Raw genomic sequence first — 15,790 nt, forward strand, 5'->3', positions numbered from 1 at the left:
GAGTGGAGGAGGTGGTCACGTGGTCCGTCCAAGCTCGCAGACGACCTGACGTGTCCTGCGCCCAGCCATGTTCCGTGATCCAAAATGGCACGAGAGCTGTGGAATGTCTGGAGGAGACGCTTCGAAAGCGAACTTCAGCAGCACTAATTTACCATATTCTGTGGAGATAAATTAATATTATCTTAATGCAGAAAAAAATTGTATGCCCAAGCTGTATAAGCTGTATCTTTTTAAAAGTTGTAAATAGAATTATTTTAGGGACTTATAGGTTTCGTATACACAGTGAATTGTGTTACAATAAGCCGTTTCGCTGTTATGGTTACTAACTGAAGAGTTATCCTTTTTTCTCACAGGGAATGACAATACAATAACAATATAACAATACGAATAAAACCAGACGTTTCGCACAAAAAAGTGCCTCCGTCAGTGGCAAGAAATGAGTAATTAGGCATACATGTTTTCTTTCGATAACATTGATGAAGTAGTTATCTTTATTTTTTTAAAGATATATTTTCAGCAGTTTTTTAAGCACATCATGGAAGCTTATAAACATTTGTGTATTTTATCGGCAACCCGGCTGGCCAGACCCAGACGGTGCCGCATTTAGTTCTCATCGATGTTAAACCTATACACTTATTTTTCTCCACTGACGAAGGCACGTTGTTGCCGAAACGTTTGGTTTTATTCGCATTGTTTTTTATATTGTCATTGTCCGTGAGAAAAACGTACTCATATGGACTGGTCTCAGTTCATATAGAAATTGTTGCACATTCATCAACACAGATAAAATGAATATTAGCCCTCACCACACATATAAGTAGAGGTAAGTAGACCGCGCCCGCTGTTTTACACCAATAAATCGCGGCAAAGCGAAGGATTGCGACGAGTCTTTGGTGCCCTGGAGTTAATCAATTTTACAACTTCCCGGAAAATTAAATAGCCCTTATCATTTTTGCATCTTGTCTGAGAATTTTAAATCCCTGAACCAAATTACCTTTAACCTGTGATTATTTTTCTCAAGATCATGTCAGGCCAGAAAAGCAATTGAAAGTCAGCGCACATCTTCTGTGTGTTTCCATAGTCTTTTCACGTGATTAGGGACGTGACAACATGTGAAATATAATATCTAATGTTTGTCTCATTAATTGTTGTGGGTGCCAAGGTCACGTGAAACTCAGGTTAAGGTCATTTACTTGAAATGATCTCGGTTAACTTCCTTAAATTTACACCTTTTTACTGTGGTTTTTAGGAAGTGTTGATTTGAAATTTAGCACCCACTTTAGCATTTGAAAACTAGGCATACTTAAGTATCAGTTATAGTGCCTATGCAATATGTTGCAAGGCTGTAAGTGCTGGTTAACATTCGATATAGCCGGCAGAACGCCTAATGGGTGATCTGGCGTGACCCGTCCTACCCCAAATGCTTTGATACATCATCTTTGATCAATGCAAGTGCAAATTCGGAGTCAGAAGCAAGCCAAGTCCCAGCAAACTTCACTTGTAGAAATCCTAGCAGGACCCAATGTTCCGTGCTTTTGGGTTATTAACCTGATCTGGGAGGTCAACCAGTGACCTAGGATCTCAGCATTGACCAGGACATAAAAATAATTGGCTTTTTCTCGTCAGCGATGACCAGAACCCTCAAATCATCGGATTTCTCTCGTCACGAGCAGCACGCTCTTTTTTATTTTTCAGCGAAGCTCTGGCTCTTTTTATCAAGGGCCGAATGGCTGAGGGTTTCTACGCCCCTCCGCTACATGTAAGACGCTGAAAAGAAATGCCTAAATAGGTGAGGGTTAAATATCGATTGCTTTTTAAGTGCCGAAGCCCGAAACACTTTAATTTACTTCGATAGCAGTTTTTAAGACCAACGAGCTCGAATAATATAACTTCTTGAACAATGTAAGCAACACATAAAATGAATCGTGAGAGAAGCGGCACAAGATTAATTGAACTATGAGACACTTAATCAAAAACGGCATAGATTAGAAACTGCACCTAACTTGCACTGGTTTTTAAACCTTTTCGTTGCAGACTTGTAGGTAGATTAAATTTTAGGATTGATTTCAGCTGATGCTCAAATGGAGCTATTCATTCGTTCATTCATGCGACCATCCAATTCCATTCATAAAAGAAGCCAGTGACAAAATTGTTCATTTTAGATAAGTGTGAAATACAAACTCAATAAAAGTTTAATGATACGGCAAATTTGACAGCTTTTATAATGAACAGACAAATAACTCTAACGAATCAAGGTTGCGAGCCCCAAAAAGGGGAAAGTGAGGTATAGATGAGCCAAGGGGCAAGTTTAGCCACCCCATGTTTCTCAGCTCCTATGGCGCTGATTGACTCGAGCTTCCATGTGCCGTTCGCTTACGATGCTGTAGTCTTTCACGTGAGACGGCAACGTTCTCACGCTCAGCACCCGGTAACATGTGGTATCGCCCCTGATAACTAAGACATGTTTTGCCTTTAAAATGAGATGGTTGTTATCTGTGGTGCATGGTTATTTTCCTTAGCGGGTGTCATTAATCGAAAATGGCCACGGGTCGGGCAAGATGAGCCATTTTCACCTGGGGGAAGATGAGCCGGATAAGCCATTGTTGTCTCCGCTGTCGAAAACCAAACTGAGCTGCGCTTGTATCTGCTGAATAAAAATGGTAGGAAATTGTTTTTCTTTGTTGATTACACAAGTTGTAAGTGATTTGCAGATTATCTGAAGGATAAAATGATTTCTTTCGTGATAGAAAATTGACGAGTTATTGGAAGGCTTAAAACAGTCACTTTTTGATGGAGGAAAAAAACTTTGCCATAAGTATGTATGCCATGGAGTAAATAAAAGAGCCCACTCTTCGCCGCGCCCGGGAAAAGAAGAGGTTCGCTTTTTCCATCCATGCTCAACTTTCCCCACGACGTGTCTCAACTTACCCCGCCCATGGGGTAAGATGAGCAACGTGCAAGATGATTTTTGACGTAGCCTTTCAGTACAAAAATAAGCGGTATGAAACATTTCTGGCCACCATTACATGCGCAATGACCACTCTGTCCGTCCAACTCGTAAACGCATAAAAATGATCAGTAAGTTAGCCTGTAGCTTACGAAAAACAAAAGCGGCTCAACTTACCTCATTCTTCCCTACGTTACACAATTGAGGGCATTTTTTTAGGCCATCACAGTATTTGTCAACAATGGTTGTTTGGGGGGGCTGGAGAGGGTGGTTACTGGCTCATAAACTGCCCCCCCCCCCCCCCCAATAAAAGAAAACGAAACCGATCATCCGCGAAAAGAACTATTGAGCTCGAACCAAGGTGACGAATCGATTTATAGGTATGCAGGATGACTAACGATGCCACTTTTTGACTTCTTGTGTTAAATAAATTCCATCATCTGGATAGCACGTCAACATTCTATTTGACATTTTACAACAAACGTATACTATTTGGCGCGACTAGCCTCATAAACGTTCTGAAACTAAAACCGTTTCTTCACAATTAACTTGGACCACGTCATCCCAGCTTATGCACGACAAAAATAAAATAATGCTTCAGGATCACTGGCCTGAATTCGAATGCTTAAAGTTTACTCAAAACCGGTGTGGCTGAGGCACTCTTCGCTACATCTCGTGACGGCCACCATTGTGTTTCATTTTTCGGTAAGCTATAAGTTAATAAGGAAAGGATTGGTGAGTGGGTTGAAAATAGCCCCCCTCCACCCCCCCCCCTCCTTCTTCTGTAAACATAAGTAATCGAAAGATCTGGCGATGGTTTATCCACCTCCTCTGCCGCCGCGCTGCGAGGCCTCGATTCGTTCGGTATGTGGCTTCCTGAGCGGTCCTCCCCAGAGGCAAGGTGAAAGGTCATGGCCTGTATCAGAAATTTATACGTTGCTGAATATGTTTTATAGTTCTTCCAAGGCTTTGCACACCGTTTTATTATATCGGATAAACATTGCACTTTCTTGTCAATCAATACATTTAAAGAAAACTTGATCATAATCTTATACTGCGGCAATTGTAGTTCTGCTTACGGTTGCCTCTTTATGATACGGGCCACCACCACCTCCACTGCGCTGGAGCTCAGGCGTTCTACCCCTCCCCGCTACGGACCGGCCCTCGGGCTAGGTGTGTTAGTACTGAGCGCAAACCTGTAGTAGTCACGTGACTTTCATTCACGTAGCGGGAATGGAAGCTATAGGCGATACCAAGGACGGGCTCCGGGGAGGCAACCGGCGCGGAAAAATAGCACGATTGTAGTTTTGGAAGAATATCTGTTGCGGTAAGAGGAATTATACAAAACATACGTGCTAGGAGCAAACATGTGTTATTCCTCCATACTTTGCGCTACATTTCCTTTCTCCAATGGCCAGCACTTACCAAATAATAGCGCAATTCTAAATTGGTAATATATGTGTACAGTAGCAACTGCGGGTCCCTGTACCAGTTGTTTTTAGCTGGAAACCATAACCCTCGCGTTTCTTTTAGCTCTATTTTTGCTTTTATCCGTGCTAGAAACACTGGTACGCAATGTCATGGCTATCTGCCATTTCTGTCGCTAGATGGCAGCAGCAGTAACGCCTGAAGATATGCTGTGCCGCACGGCTCTGCCGCCCGACCAGAGAATGCGACCTGGCGGAACATGCATGGCGCTCAAAATCAAGGTTGTGTGCGAGATTGTGAGTTGCTGTGTTATTGATTTGGCACTTTTCAGCACTAGGTAAACCCATGGAGCTCAGTTATCAGCTCTTCATCCACGAGTAAAGCGATAAGTAACCTAAAAGATTGACAGATGGCACCACCTCCACCTGACTGCGAGTGTCACCCCACGTACCGATACCACCCGCCCCCACCTCCCTCCGGGCAATCCGTGTAGATGTCGCCACTCGCCGCCGGCGTCTGCGTGCGTTCCGTCCCCGGTCCGCGCACGCAGCCTCGGCCGTCCAGCGCCGAACTGCCCCCGGCAGTATGCCCTGCGGCGCCGGGTCGTGCGGGTCAGGGCACCGCCTGAGGGGCTGAGAGAGGGAGGGTAGCGGGCACGTGCTCGAAGTGTGGGGGGATCAAGTGCCGCGAGGAAGGGACTCGGAAAAGAGAGCCTTGTGTTAAACTTTGTGTTAAAAGCTCGCCTGGACTGTGCCAAAGCGAAGCGAATCTTGATTCAGAGCTCACTAGTTGACGCAACTAGATAACGTTTACAAAATAGCATATAGCGAGCGGTTAAAGTCGGTTGAAGAGCCTCTGGTACTTACATAACGTTAGTTTTTCAAACGGTGTATCTAGTGGGTCCAATTTGCCATTTTCTTGCAATAACAAGCTTGTGAAGTGAAGCGAAGCGGAGCCACAAAACAAGTCAACAGGGGACCGAAATCAGCTAAGAATGATGTGTGTCCTAGTGTCAGACGTAGAACTGTCAGCAAACGCACAACAAGTGCGAGAGGTGAACTGCAGTGTTATAAACCCAGTGCGAAACAACCTGTGAATGTGCTTGTGTAATACAGTTTAGTGAGGGCAAATAAAACAGCAAAATGCCGTACCGCTATAAGAAACTCACCGTGTTTAAGGTAAGTGTGCATGACACCTATGACTGGAATGAGCCTTTTCAAGTGCCTCGATACCTTCGAATGAGATGAGAGATGAGATGAGACGAGATGCCTAATGAGATAATTCGCAGATAAAACGGATTTTGTTGTGTTGTAAATTTGAACCACATATCCGTATTCACGTTTATTATTTGTGCACATGTATTCATCAAACAAAACCTGTGAAAATTTTACATCTTTTCCAACATATCCCTGTACTTCAACTTCAACCAATGCGATAATTTACTAATTGAACAGCCAAATATTCTAACAATCTTCGAGATCAAAGTGCCCCGAAGCTACTGCAAAAACTGAAAATTCGTACTGCTAATCCCCCAGAACAGCTGCAGAATTCAGGATAGACGGAACTGGATTAGGGACAACAAACGGTCCCTAAGGATTTAATGGGTCCGGTTAAAGATCAGGATTAAACGGCTCAGGGGCTAAAAGGAGCTGTCAGATGAATGTGAGTCTCGCTGTTTTAATAAACCGATAGATAGAAGAACCAACATTAGCTTCGGCCGTATAACTAGATGCGAAGTCCTTGGCCCTGATAAAATGCACGCGAAATAAAATTACGATACACTTGCACTCTCGTCCCAGCTGAAAGCTGTCGTTCACTTGATATTGCATTTGAATGAAATAGACCCACGACTAGGCATGTAATGCACCCATGCCGTTTTAATCAAGACATTTAAAGGCGCTTTTAGACATAATCATCGACCCATCATTCTGAACACCGCCGCTCAGTTTGCGATGCCACTGTCACCCCAATCATTAAATCTTTAAACAAACTCGCCTTTCAGAAAGACTGCGACCTTCTATTCGACAACCCATTGACATATGACTAAGACCACTCATGGTCTAATCAACCCGAATGCTCAAAGTCCTCAAGAGCTCTTCTATCTGGTCGGGAGTTCCGCGGTTGTCTGACTTGCATGGTACGACCACTGTCCATTGATTGCGCTCATGGCTGAGGGCTGATAGGGGCCTGATAGGAGTCGGGCACACCCGGCCGGCCGCCACCCACTGGCTATCAGTAGACTGTCCGCTGGCGGACAGCAGTGGTGTCCGAACTGTGTCCGCGCCGTGTCCGAACTGTGTCCGAGCCGTGTCCAAACTGTGTCCGAGAGGAGTCTGGGAGGAGCGTGGAAGCCGCCAAGCTGTGTCCTGCAACGGTGAACGCGTCCGAATCGTCTCCATCTGTCCATCAGTGTTAAAGATCAACTCGTCTGCTTAGGAAGGACGGCCAGCGGCGGCATGTCGTCTCGATACGGCGATGACCGGTCGCGATCCGGCGGCCCGACCCGGTGGCGGTCCACCCACGGGCTCGCTGATCCGGAGCCGGAGGACGTCCCCCGCCAGTCACCGCCGGTGAGCCCCTGGAAGAGCACGGGGAACCTGATCGGCGCCGGCTCGCTGCCGAGGCCGTGGACTCGCCAGCGCACCGGCAACAACGTCCAGAGGATGATGGAGAGGCTGCAGTCGCAGGAGGACGGACCTCGGCCCTCCTGGGCGGACGAGGTGGACGACGGCCGGCCCTCTGACGCGCCGCGCGCCAGGCTCCGCAGCGGTCTGACGGGTCGGGCGGAGCAGCCTCGGCCGCCGCGGCCCCGCAGTATGGGAGAGTGGCTGGGGCTGAAACAGAGGGATGAAGCGGAGGACGAGGAGGGGAGCCAAGAGCGGGCTGGGGTGACTGAGACGCAGCGTCGTGATAGAGAGTCACCAGAAGCTCGACGAAGAGGGCTGGGTGCCTTCCGAGCAGTCGATGATCATGGTAGCAAGAGTATTGGTAGACGCTCAGCCGTTTCCCCATCAAGATATGCCGATCGGTCTGACAGGAGGCAGGTTGCCAGAGCACGAGGCCAGTCCGTTGATGAACTGGACACGGAGAATCGAAGTGTGGATGCCCCAATCTCTCCCAGGGTCCACGGAGAGAGGCGGTATGAAGAATCGCCTCCAAATGTTGCGACGAGGGTGAGTAATCGACATCACAGAGCTAGACATGCTGAAGACGCTGATGGACACGAGGAAACACCGAGACGGCACCGGGGCACCGACTACTCTGCGCCTCATATTCAAACGCTACCCAGCAGGGCGCGGTACAGAATAGATAGTGACTTGGACGAGAAACGGCCTGTTGGAAGACTATCGGCTGAACACGCCTCGGCCATCAGAGAGATCAGGAAAGCTGCCAAAGCTGCCTCGGGAAGTGGCGATGAGCTGGCCGAACCTGAACCATGCCGCCCAGTAGATGCTCTTGAAAAGAGACGAGCGCTTCGAGACCGAAGCCCGGCGGCGGAGGGAAGTCATAGATCAGCCGCTCTGAGAACGAGTGATACACCAGCCCCCAGAGCGGCCACGAGGGTCGGCTCAGCCAGGACAGCTCCGCTGCCGGACCTGATCTCAGAGGAGGACAGCAACTCCGCGGCGGCACGGCGGAGCCGATATCGGAGGCCTGAGGTCAAACCTGCAGATGATTCGTATAAGGAGCAGGCGGACACAGGAGAAAGAACAGGGAAGGTCGATGTAAAACTAGTGTCAGCTAGACTCAAGTCCGGCAAAACTGAAGAAATGCCACTTGAAGATGAAATCGGAAATACGCATGGCCAAAAGCAGAGAGACGTGGATAATGAAAGACGAAGTGCCGCTGAAAGTCCCGAGCATATGGATAGTTTGCAACCGAGAGCAAGGCCTACAAAAAGACACACTATCGATGCCAAAGAAAATGAAGAGCTAAGCGGAGTCCAGAAAGACACCCGAGCTGGCAATGTCCCGGAGGATGGCCGTGTGAAGGCGGTACTAGCTGAGGTCATAACTTCGGAGGGCGAAGAGCCGAAGCCAGTTGAAGAGCCCAAGTACAAGCCGGTGGCGGCGCCCCGGCGACTGACGGCTAGCGGGATGACCTTAGATCAGGTCACCGTTCCGCAGCCTGCCCGGCGCTCCATCGACCTGAACGCCTCATTCGATGACTACAAGAAGAGCAGGTCCAGAGGCAACGGCCGACTGACGAACACTAAGGAAGCACGGACGAAAATCGTCCCGGTAGGTAAAATCGTGCTTGTACAGCAGAGAGGTGTTCCATGCATTTATTTATTGATGCATTTTTATGCCTTTTCGCCATTTCGGTTTGGAATAGCTAGGCCTAGGGGGTACAATTTTATTACCAGCACATTTGCGATTTAGTGGCAGAATGACGGCATTACGATGAGTCATATCCTAACCTTTTTTAATGCATTTGTTTGTTGTCTTCCTATCTCCTCCTTCCTCTTAGTCATTCCGGAGTCCAGCAATACGATATTATGAATGATACCAATGCGTGCGGTCATGTGCACGTCTACGTTACAAGTCATAAGCATGACAGGTACGCGTCATTTTAACTATCTCTTGACAAGTTGTGAGGCAGTCGCCCCGCCAAGTAATTAGCGCACTATCCACCGGCGCCTGCATTCCTGGCGTGTCAGCGCCTTTGAAGCCCGTCTCGCACCTCTGACCTGCCCCGTCTGCCGAGGCTCCCCGGGAGCTCTGCCATCAGCCATGGAGACAGGGGAGAGGGGAGGGAGGGTGGCACCGTGCCAGCCATCCTTCTCCTGCCTCCGGCCATCGACCCAGAGGACAGAGGCTGGGGCTGGAGGTCACAGAATCAGGGACAGACGCTGGAAAATGGAGCGTCTACTGAAGCTGTCAGCTGGACAAAACATTAACGTTTTTGTTGTATTTTGTTTACCTATAACTATAAACCGGCCGATTGTGCCAAACGTTCAGTTTTCGACATACATATTTATGTTTTCCAAATAATACGTCAGCAGGCTTTAGTCCAAACAAAACACCTTGAGCCAATATACCGATCTTCACAGCCTTTACGCGGGTGGTCCTACCCTTCTTCCCGTGACGTTTCCCTTGTTGATATCGGTCATCAATGACGGCAGCTTCGTGTTAGACGAATGATCACGAGAGTTGTTTGTTATCGTTGCATGGACACGCCCAAAACACAGCGAAGATATCAAAACTGCTACAAGTCAGTCAGTGATAATGACCATGGAGTGACCCTGGTTCTTGTGAGCCCAAACCACTGATCTTTCCCTTATGGGATGGCAAGTAGAAAAGTATAGGCTAGCCAAATAGTGAATCATTGCTGTAAAATATACCTAAATGAAGCAGAAATGCGATTAACGTTTATTCAAACTAGAATCAAAAGACGAGAAGACGCGTGCGGCGTTTTGATTCCTGTGTATGACCCAGCTCGACTATTTCGGACTACTGAGGGCCGACTGAGCCCCGTTGGTGACCCTACCGGCTACCCTGACCTGCTCTGACCTCCGCCCGACCCCGCTCTTCTCGCAGATGAACGAGCGCGGCTCGGGTCTGCGCGCTCGCGGTGAGGTGCAGGACTTTGAGAAGCTGCGCGCCGAGTGTCGCCGCTCCGGCCGGCTGTTCGAGGACCCCGAGTTTCCGGCCACAGACTGCTCCATCTTCTTCTCTCGCACGCCGCCGCGGCCCTTCGAGTGGAAACGGCCTCACGTGAGTACTCCATCTTCTTCTCTCGCACGCCGCCGCGGCCCTTCGAGTGGAAACGACCTCACGTGAGTACACACTATATCCTTTCCATGGAAACGACACATTGAGTGTCAGACTGTTCACGGTGATTTGAGTAAAAACGACCTCACGTCAGTCCCAGACTGACCAAGGCCTGGGACTGTCGAACTTCTAGTCGAAACTGCTTCATCTGATAACACATTCCCCATACTGTATTGTATTGTATTGTATTGACGTAGGCAGACACTCCACATACACTGTGGTTATTCCGTGTCTAAAGTCATAGCGAGTAAAAAAAAAATATACGTCAGGGACCAGGGTAAAAGACAATAAAAAGTCAAATCACACACCTATACATATACCAGACACTCGCCACGCACACAGACACACACACGCCATATGCAACCACACTGCCGTCAATCACAGCCACTCGTATCACAATCGCAGTGATCACCAGATAGTCGGTTCACCGGCTCCACTCGTTCACGACTCGCAATCACATTCACGCTCAATCACTCAGTCCAGTCACTCAGGAGAGGCGCGTAGTGGTAAGGGAAGGGGAGCGAGCGGAGCTCCCAGCGCCGCAGCCGACCACGGGCGCGGCGCGCAGTGAACTGTGAACTGAACATACACAATTTATTTACTCGGACATCCTAAAATGTTTCATCGATCTCGCACGGCCAGCTGGCTCCACATAGATTCTCCTTTCTAGTTACATGGTTCCTTAAAATAAAGTGCTCTGGAAAAGGAAATTGGAATTTACCGCCATATCGCTGGAGATCGATAAAGCTCGTGTGTTTACTGTACCGAATACACCAATCACCGAACCGTGTTGACCGTGCAAAGCGACAGGTCGGTGACGTTAGTACTGAAAGGTATAGAGAAAATCGTGAACGATTCACACAATTCAGTGGGCATCGTTGGTCTGAAATAGGCTGACACTGAAAACGGCTAATTGGGTGATTTTTTTCAGGAAATCTGCAGCAACCCGAAGTTCATCTTGAAAGGCGCTTCTCGGTTTGATGTCCAACAGGGAGAACTAGGTAACGATTTAATCTTGAGCTAGCAAATTTATCTTTCTGGTAATGTTTAATTCAATTACCTTCCTTCTATTACATTGTTTCAACGTTATCTTTAACAAACATGTTTTTAGAAGGATGGATTGCCGGTAACTGGTCTCTTTGCATTACATAAGATATTCATCGATATAACTTATTTACTTTACTTATTAACCGTTATCTTATCCCGGTGGGTTTCGAAGAAGATGGACCGTATCGCCTCACGTTTCTCCCGTCTCCGTTTAGGCGACTGCTGGCTTCTGGCCGCTGTGGCCAACATCACACTGAACCAGGAGCTGTTTGCGCAGATCGTGCCCAGCGACCAGGAGATGGACGACCAGTACGCCGGCATCTTCCACTTCAGGTAGGTGATGACGAGGCATGTGCCTCTAGATAACAGTTTCGGGTAAGTCGAGATCTTATACGGTCATAATATGCATTGAAAAACGATAACCTATGTACGCAAAACCAGATCCAGAAGTTCATAGCGATGATGCTGCAACGTACGACTTGTAAGACCCCAAAATGAACCCTCTTGCTTATCCCAAGCGTCCTCTGCCCACCCCAACCGTCCAGGCTTCATTAGCCCATGTTTAACGGCCTCTGAACAGCGGTGGTCCTCAGACTCCCGGCGTCTCCGGCAAACATCCCAATATAAACACCAGCTGAACAAGTAAACAGCCCTGTTCAACCGATGGTAAATTATCCTCTGTGTGAGCATCAATAGATTTGGGTTGACGGTAGGTACAGAATTAGATAGCAAACTCACGCGGAATACAAGCATGTCAAATATAAAATTATGTTTTGACGAATATGTGATAGCTTTTACGGTATTGCCAAATGCAGGTCTGTGTTTAATTTTTATTTTTGAGTTTGTTATTGTTTCACTTCGTCTGTGAAATGGACAACGACGTGTAAAACACACAGCTTTTAACGCTCAGCATAATCACATTTAAGAAGCATTTTACATCCTAGCTGACCTCTTCATGACCTAGTTACGGCTCAACCCTGTCCTGTGCTCTCCGCCGCTGGTCTCAGATATTGTTCCGTCGTGCCTCTCCGTCAGGTTCTGGCAGTACGGCCGGTGGGTGGACGTGGTGGTCGATGACCGTCTCCCCACCTACCACGGCCAGCTGGCCTTCATGCACTCGCAGGACAACAGGGAGTTCTGGTCGGCTCTCCTCGAGAAGGCATACGCCAAGTGAGTCGGCAGGACGGGTATGGGGGAGCTTTGCATCTCTGATCATTGAAGTGAAGATCGATTGTTTTATTAAGAAACGGGAAACGGGAGGTGTGAAACGTCTAGGATCATCAAAGCAAACATTTCTGAACAATGCTACCTCGCATATTTACGTGAATCGGGATGTCATATAAGTATACAGCATTGTCATAAAAGGCAGAATAATTCATTGAAAGAAGACGGTTTAATATATATTAACACATGGTTTCCCGTGTGTAAATGGTTTTAACGCACGACGTGGATGGATTGGAGCACGAGTGTGTTAATGCACGAGTGAAACGAGTGCATTAACGCACAAGTGCTCCATTCCATCCACGAGTGCGTTAAAACCATTTATGCACGGAAACCATGTGTTAAACTAATTAATACATGCTTAACGGTGCGAATTTAAATTAAAATTAAACCTAGTCCATGCCACTAAAAAGGGCCCTTTATGGGAAATCTTAGAATAAAGTCAATGACCCTTCCGAAAAACTTCAGTCGAGAAAGTCATCACTGCACGCGCGTGCACCAATTTAAATTGGTGCACGGCTACCTTCGAATTAACGCACGGTTAATCTCCAGTGAACGCACCGTAAAGTATGTATTAATTCACTATAATCAATACTCGCTTAGTAAAACGGTAAGTCACCCCATCAACCCATATTGCCCATTTAATCCGCTCCGTTATCCTTCAGACTGCACGGATCGTACGAGGCCTTGAAGGGCGGCACCACCTGTGAGGCCATGGAGGATTTCAGCGGCGGAGTCACCGAGATGTACGACATTGAACAGGCCCCAGAGAACCTGTTCCAGATCATGCTGAAGGCCAACCAGCGACAGTCGCTCATGAGCTGCTCCATCGAGGTAAAAAAGAGAAAAATGGAGGGAAAAATGGTGGTCGGTAAGAGTATTAGATTTATGTTTATTCCAACATGCTCCCTTGCTATATGACGCCTTATTGTCTTTCCATTGTAAAGTGAATCTTTCTTGCATTCCCTCTCACCCGTTCCATTTTATATCGTATTCTGATTGCGTCCGCCCCCTCCCCCCTCCCACAGCCGGACCCGTACGTGGCAGAGGCGGAAATGTCGAACGGCCTCATCAAGGGCCACGCCTACTCGGTGACCAAGGCCTGTCTGGCCGATATCGAGACGCCTCGGGTCCAGGGCAAAATACCCATGGTGCGCATCAGAAACCCGTGGGGGAACGAGGCAGAGTGGAAGGGCGCCTTCTCGGACAAGTGAGTGAGGGGGTTGGCCGGGTTTGGGAGCTATCTCAACTGGGCAAGGGCCAAGGCCTGGCTATCATGCCATTCTTAGCCGCGTTGCTGATATAAGAATGAGTCATGGTGCCTGTTTAAATAGCGGGTAGGTACATGAACGATAAGATGTGGATGAACAATGCAGACTTGAGCGACTAGTGGTGTCTTCAGCGATAGGATATACGAGGGGGTATCGAAAAGTTCTGATCATCACCACGAATGAGATGTGATAGAAATTTGATTTTTTTACATGATGTTCATTACTCCTTTACAAGTCACCACACACGACCGCAAACTTATTGCATCGTTTCTTGAGCTGCCTCAGGCGGTCATTGTAGAACCTTCGCAATGTCCCGTAAATCACTGCTCCATCTCATCAATGACGTCATTTCTGTCCTTAAATCACCGGCCATACTGTGGATTCTTCATCTCCCGTAACAAGCAAGAGTTAGTTAATACCCGGTCAGGTGAATTTCTTAGATGCGGTAGGATTTAATGTCCACATCATGTTCTTCCTTCAATCGCAGCTCAGGACGAATGGGCGGGAGCGCTGTCGGTGCGGATAAAACATCTTTCTTGGGCTTTTTTGCGGCGATTCTGCTTGAGGCCATCTCGCAACTTCTTCAAAAGTGTGCAGTGGTGCTTGCTTATCATTATCCGACCATCATCAAGACAGTCGGTAATGACTATCCTACGCCAGATCCAGAACACTGATAGCATTGACCTTCCATATCGGCTTCTGCATCTTCGCCTTTTAAGAAGGACAGATGTGCCGTGCTTAAACTTCTTGATCATCTTTTTGTCTCTGGATCATGCACATAGACCCAGCATTCGTTACAAGTCATCAAATTATCGAAGATGTCTTCAATTTCCTAAAAAAGGCCTAGTTTTGATTTCGAAGGGCCAAGACGCATTTTTCTCTTGAACAAAGTAGACACACGAACTTCTAAGCGACCTGACTCCTTTATCGTCTGTAGTTCTTCGCTGATAATATTTTCAGGCACTGCCAGCATTGAGACCTTTCTGTTGCACAATCATCTGAAAGGTCACACGACGATCTGTAAGGATGAGGTCCTCCACTTCCTTCACAGTCACCACCTTGTCAGTCACTGGTAGCCACTCACTTCTTGACTCCCCTGCAAGGGCCATGCAACCAAGTTGAAAATTATTTCTTCCTTTTCGGTAAGTGCATGAGATGGGCTTTCCTCGCCATAAACTGATTTCACGTTCTTGATGTATTTTCTCAATGTGATACCGTTTCAAATGCATTAGTTGGATGACGGTTCGGTCCTCAATGGGCCCAATACTCATCTTTTTTACTTCTAAGTCTCTCCTACATAAGATAAAACCACTTCTCAGGATTCTCTTTGCGGGAACATTGTTCTTAAGAACCAAATATAATACCAACCAAAAATCATCAAAATCGGTCTACATCTTCTATGTGATGATCAGAACTTTCCGATACCCCCTCGTACTTCCACCGCCCGAAGTCTCCTTTTTTTAGTTCTATTTTCATCACTTTCGCACTGTCATCATGTGACAGTAAACCAGCGACCCTAATGACAATTAATGTCTTTCCTGTTGCTTGCTTCCTCACAAATTCGAAGCCAGCCTCTCCCAACGTCGCCCCTTTTTCCATTTAATGGGTGTGGCCCAGGGCGGTGCCGGTCCCCGCCCTGGGGCGGCGGTCCGACCCGCCTCGCAGCGGCAGGGGCCGGTGGGTCAGCCAGGTGCGTCGACAGCCGGCCTGGCCCGCGTCCAGGCACAACACCTCCGCCCCGCCGGCCGGCCGGAGAAATTAAAACACACCAATGTGCTGTCATAACATTCCAAAACGTCGGAAATCATCGGCCTGGTCATGTACTGAGAGCTCAGGAGCATGGCTAACTGTCTCTGCATGACACCGGTGAATGTCGGTGAATGTCATGTTGAAAAGAACAAGTGACAGGACAGCGTTCAGAATGTTTTCCATAAGTCGGCCGAACTTAGCCGCGAGTCATAGCCTGGATAAAATGGGTAAATTATTATTGACCGGAAAAGTCAAGAAAATAAGCCCACCGTGGCTTCAATATAATTAATACGGTAACGACACGTGTTTACAATCGCCATTCATCAACGGCTTATCGCCCAGTACAAGATGTG

At 47.7% G+C, this 15,790-nt stretch overlaps 1 protein-coding gene across 6 annotated transcripts in view; it reads left to right on the top strand.

The window, feature by feature from the left end:
- The window catches only part of LOC122363888 (calpain-A-like), a 46,466-nt gene that overhangs the window by 22,017 nt on the left and 8,659 nt on the right, over nt 1–15,790 (top strand). For 3 of the 6 annotated variants that reach the window (XM_043333694.1, XM_043333695.1, XM_043333696.1), the window contains exons 2-7: nt 9,916–10,092; nt 11,081–11,150; nt 11,412–11,529; nt 12,232–12,366; nt 13,083–13,251; nt 13,446–13,627. In XM_043333694.1, the coding sequence (XP_043189629.1) occupies nt 9,916–10,092; nt 11,081–11,150; nt 11,412–11,529; nt 12,232–12,366; nt 13,083–13,251; nt 13,446–13,627 (851 nt within the window). Of the gene's footprint in view, nt 1–5,217; nt 5,554–8,298; nt 8,617–9,915; nt 10,093–11,080; nt 11,151–11,411; nt 11,530–12,231; nt 12,367–13,082; nt 13,252–13,445; nt 13,628–15,790 lie in introns of those variants that run through there. The other 3 variants (XM_043333692.1, XM_043333693.1, XM_043333697.1) reach the window with 2 other exon arrangements.

This window comes from Amphibalanus amphitrite, unplaced genomic scaffold, assembly GCF_019059575.1.
Source record: "Amphibalanus amphitrite isolate SeventyFive unplaced genomic scaffold, NRLGWU_Aamphi_draft 000646F_arrow, whole genome shotgun sequence".
Taxonomy (NCBI): Eukaryota; Metazoa; Arthropoda; class Thecostraca; order Balanomorpha; family Balanidae; genus Amphibalanus; species Amphibalanus amphitrite.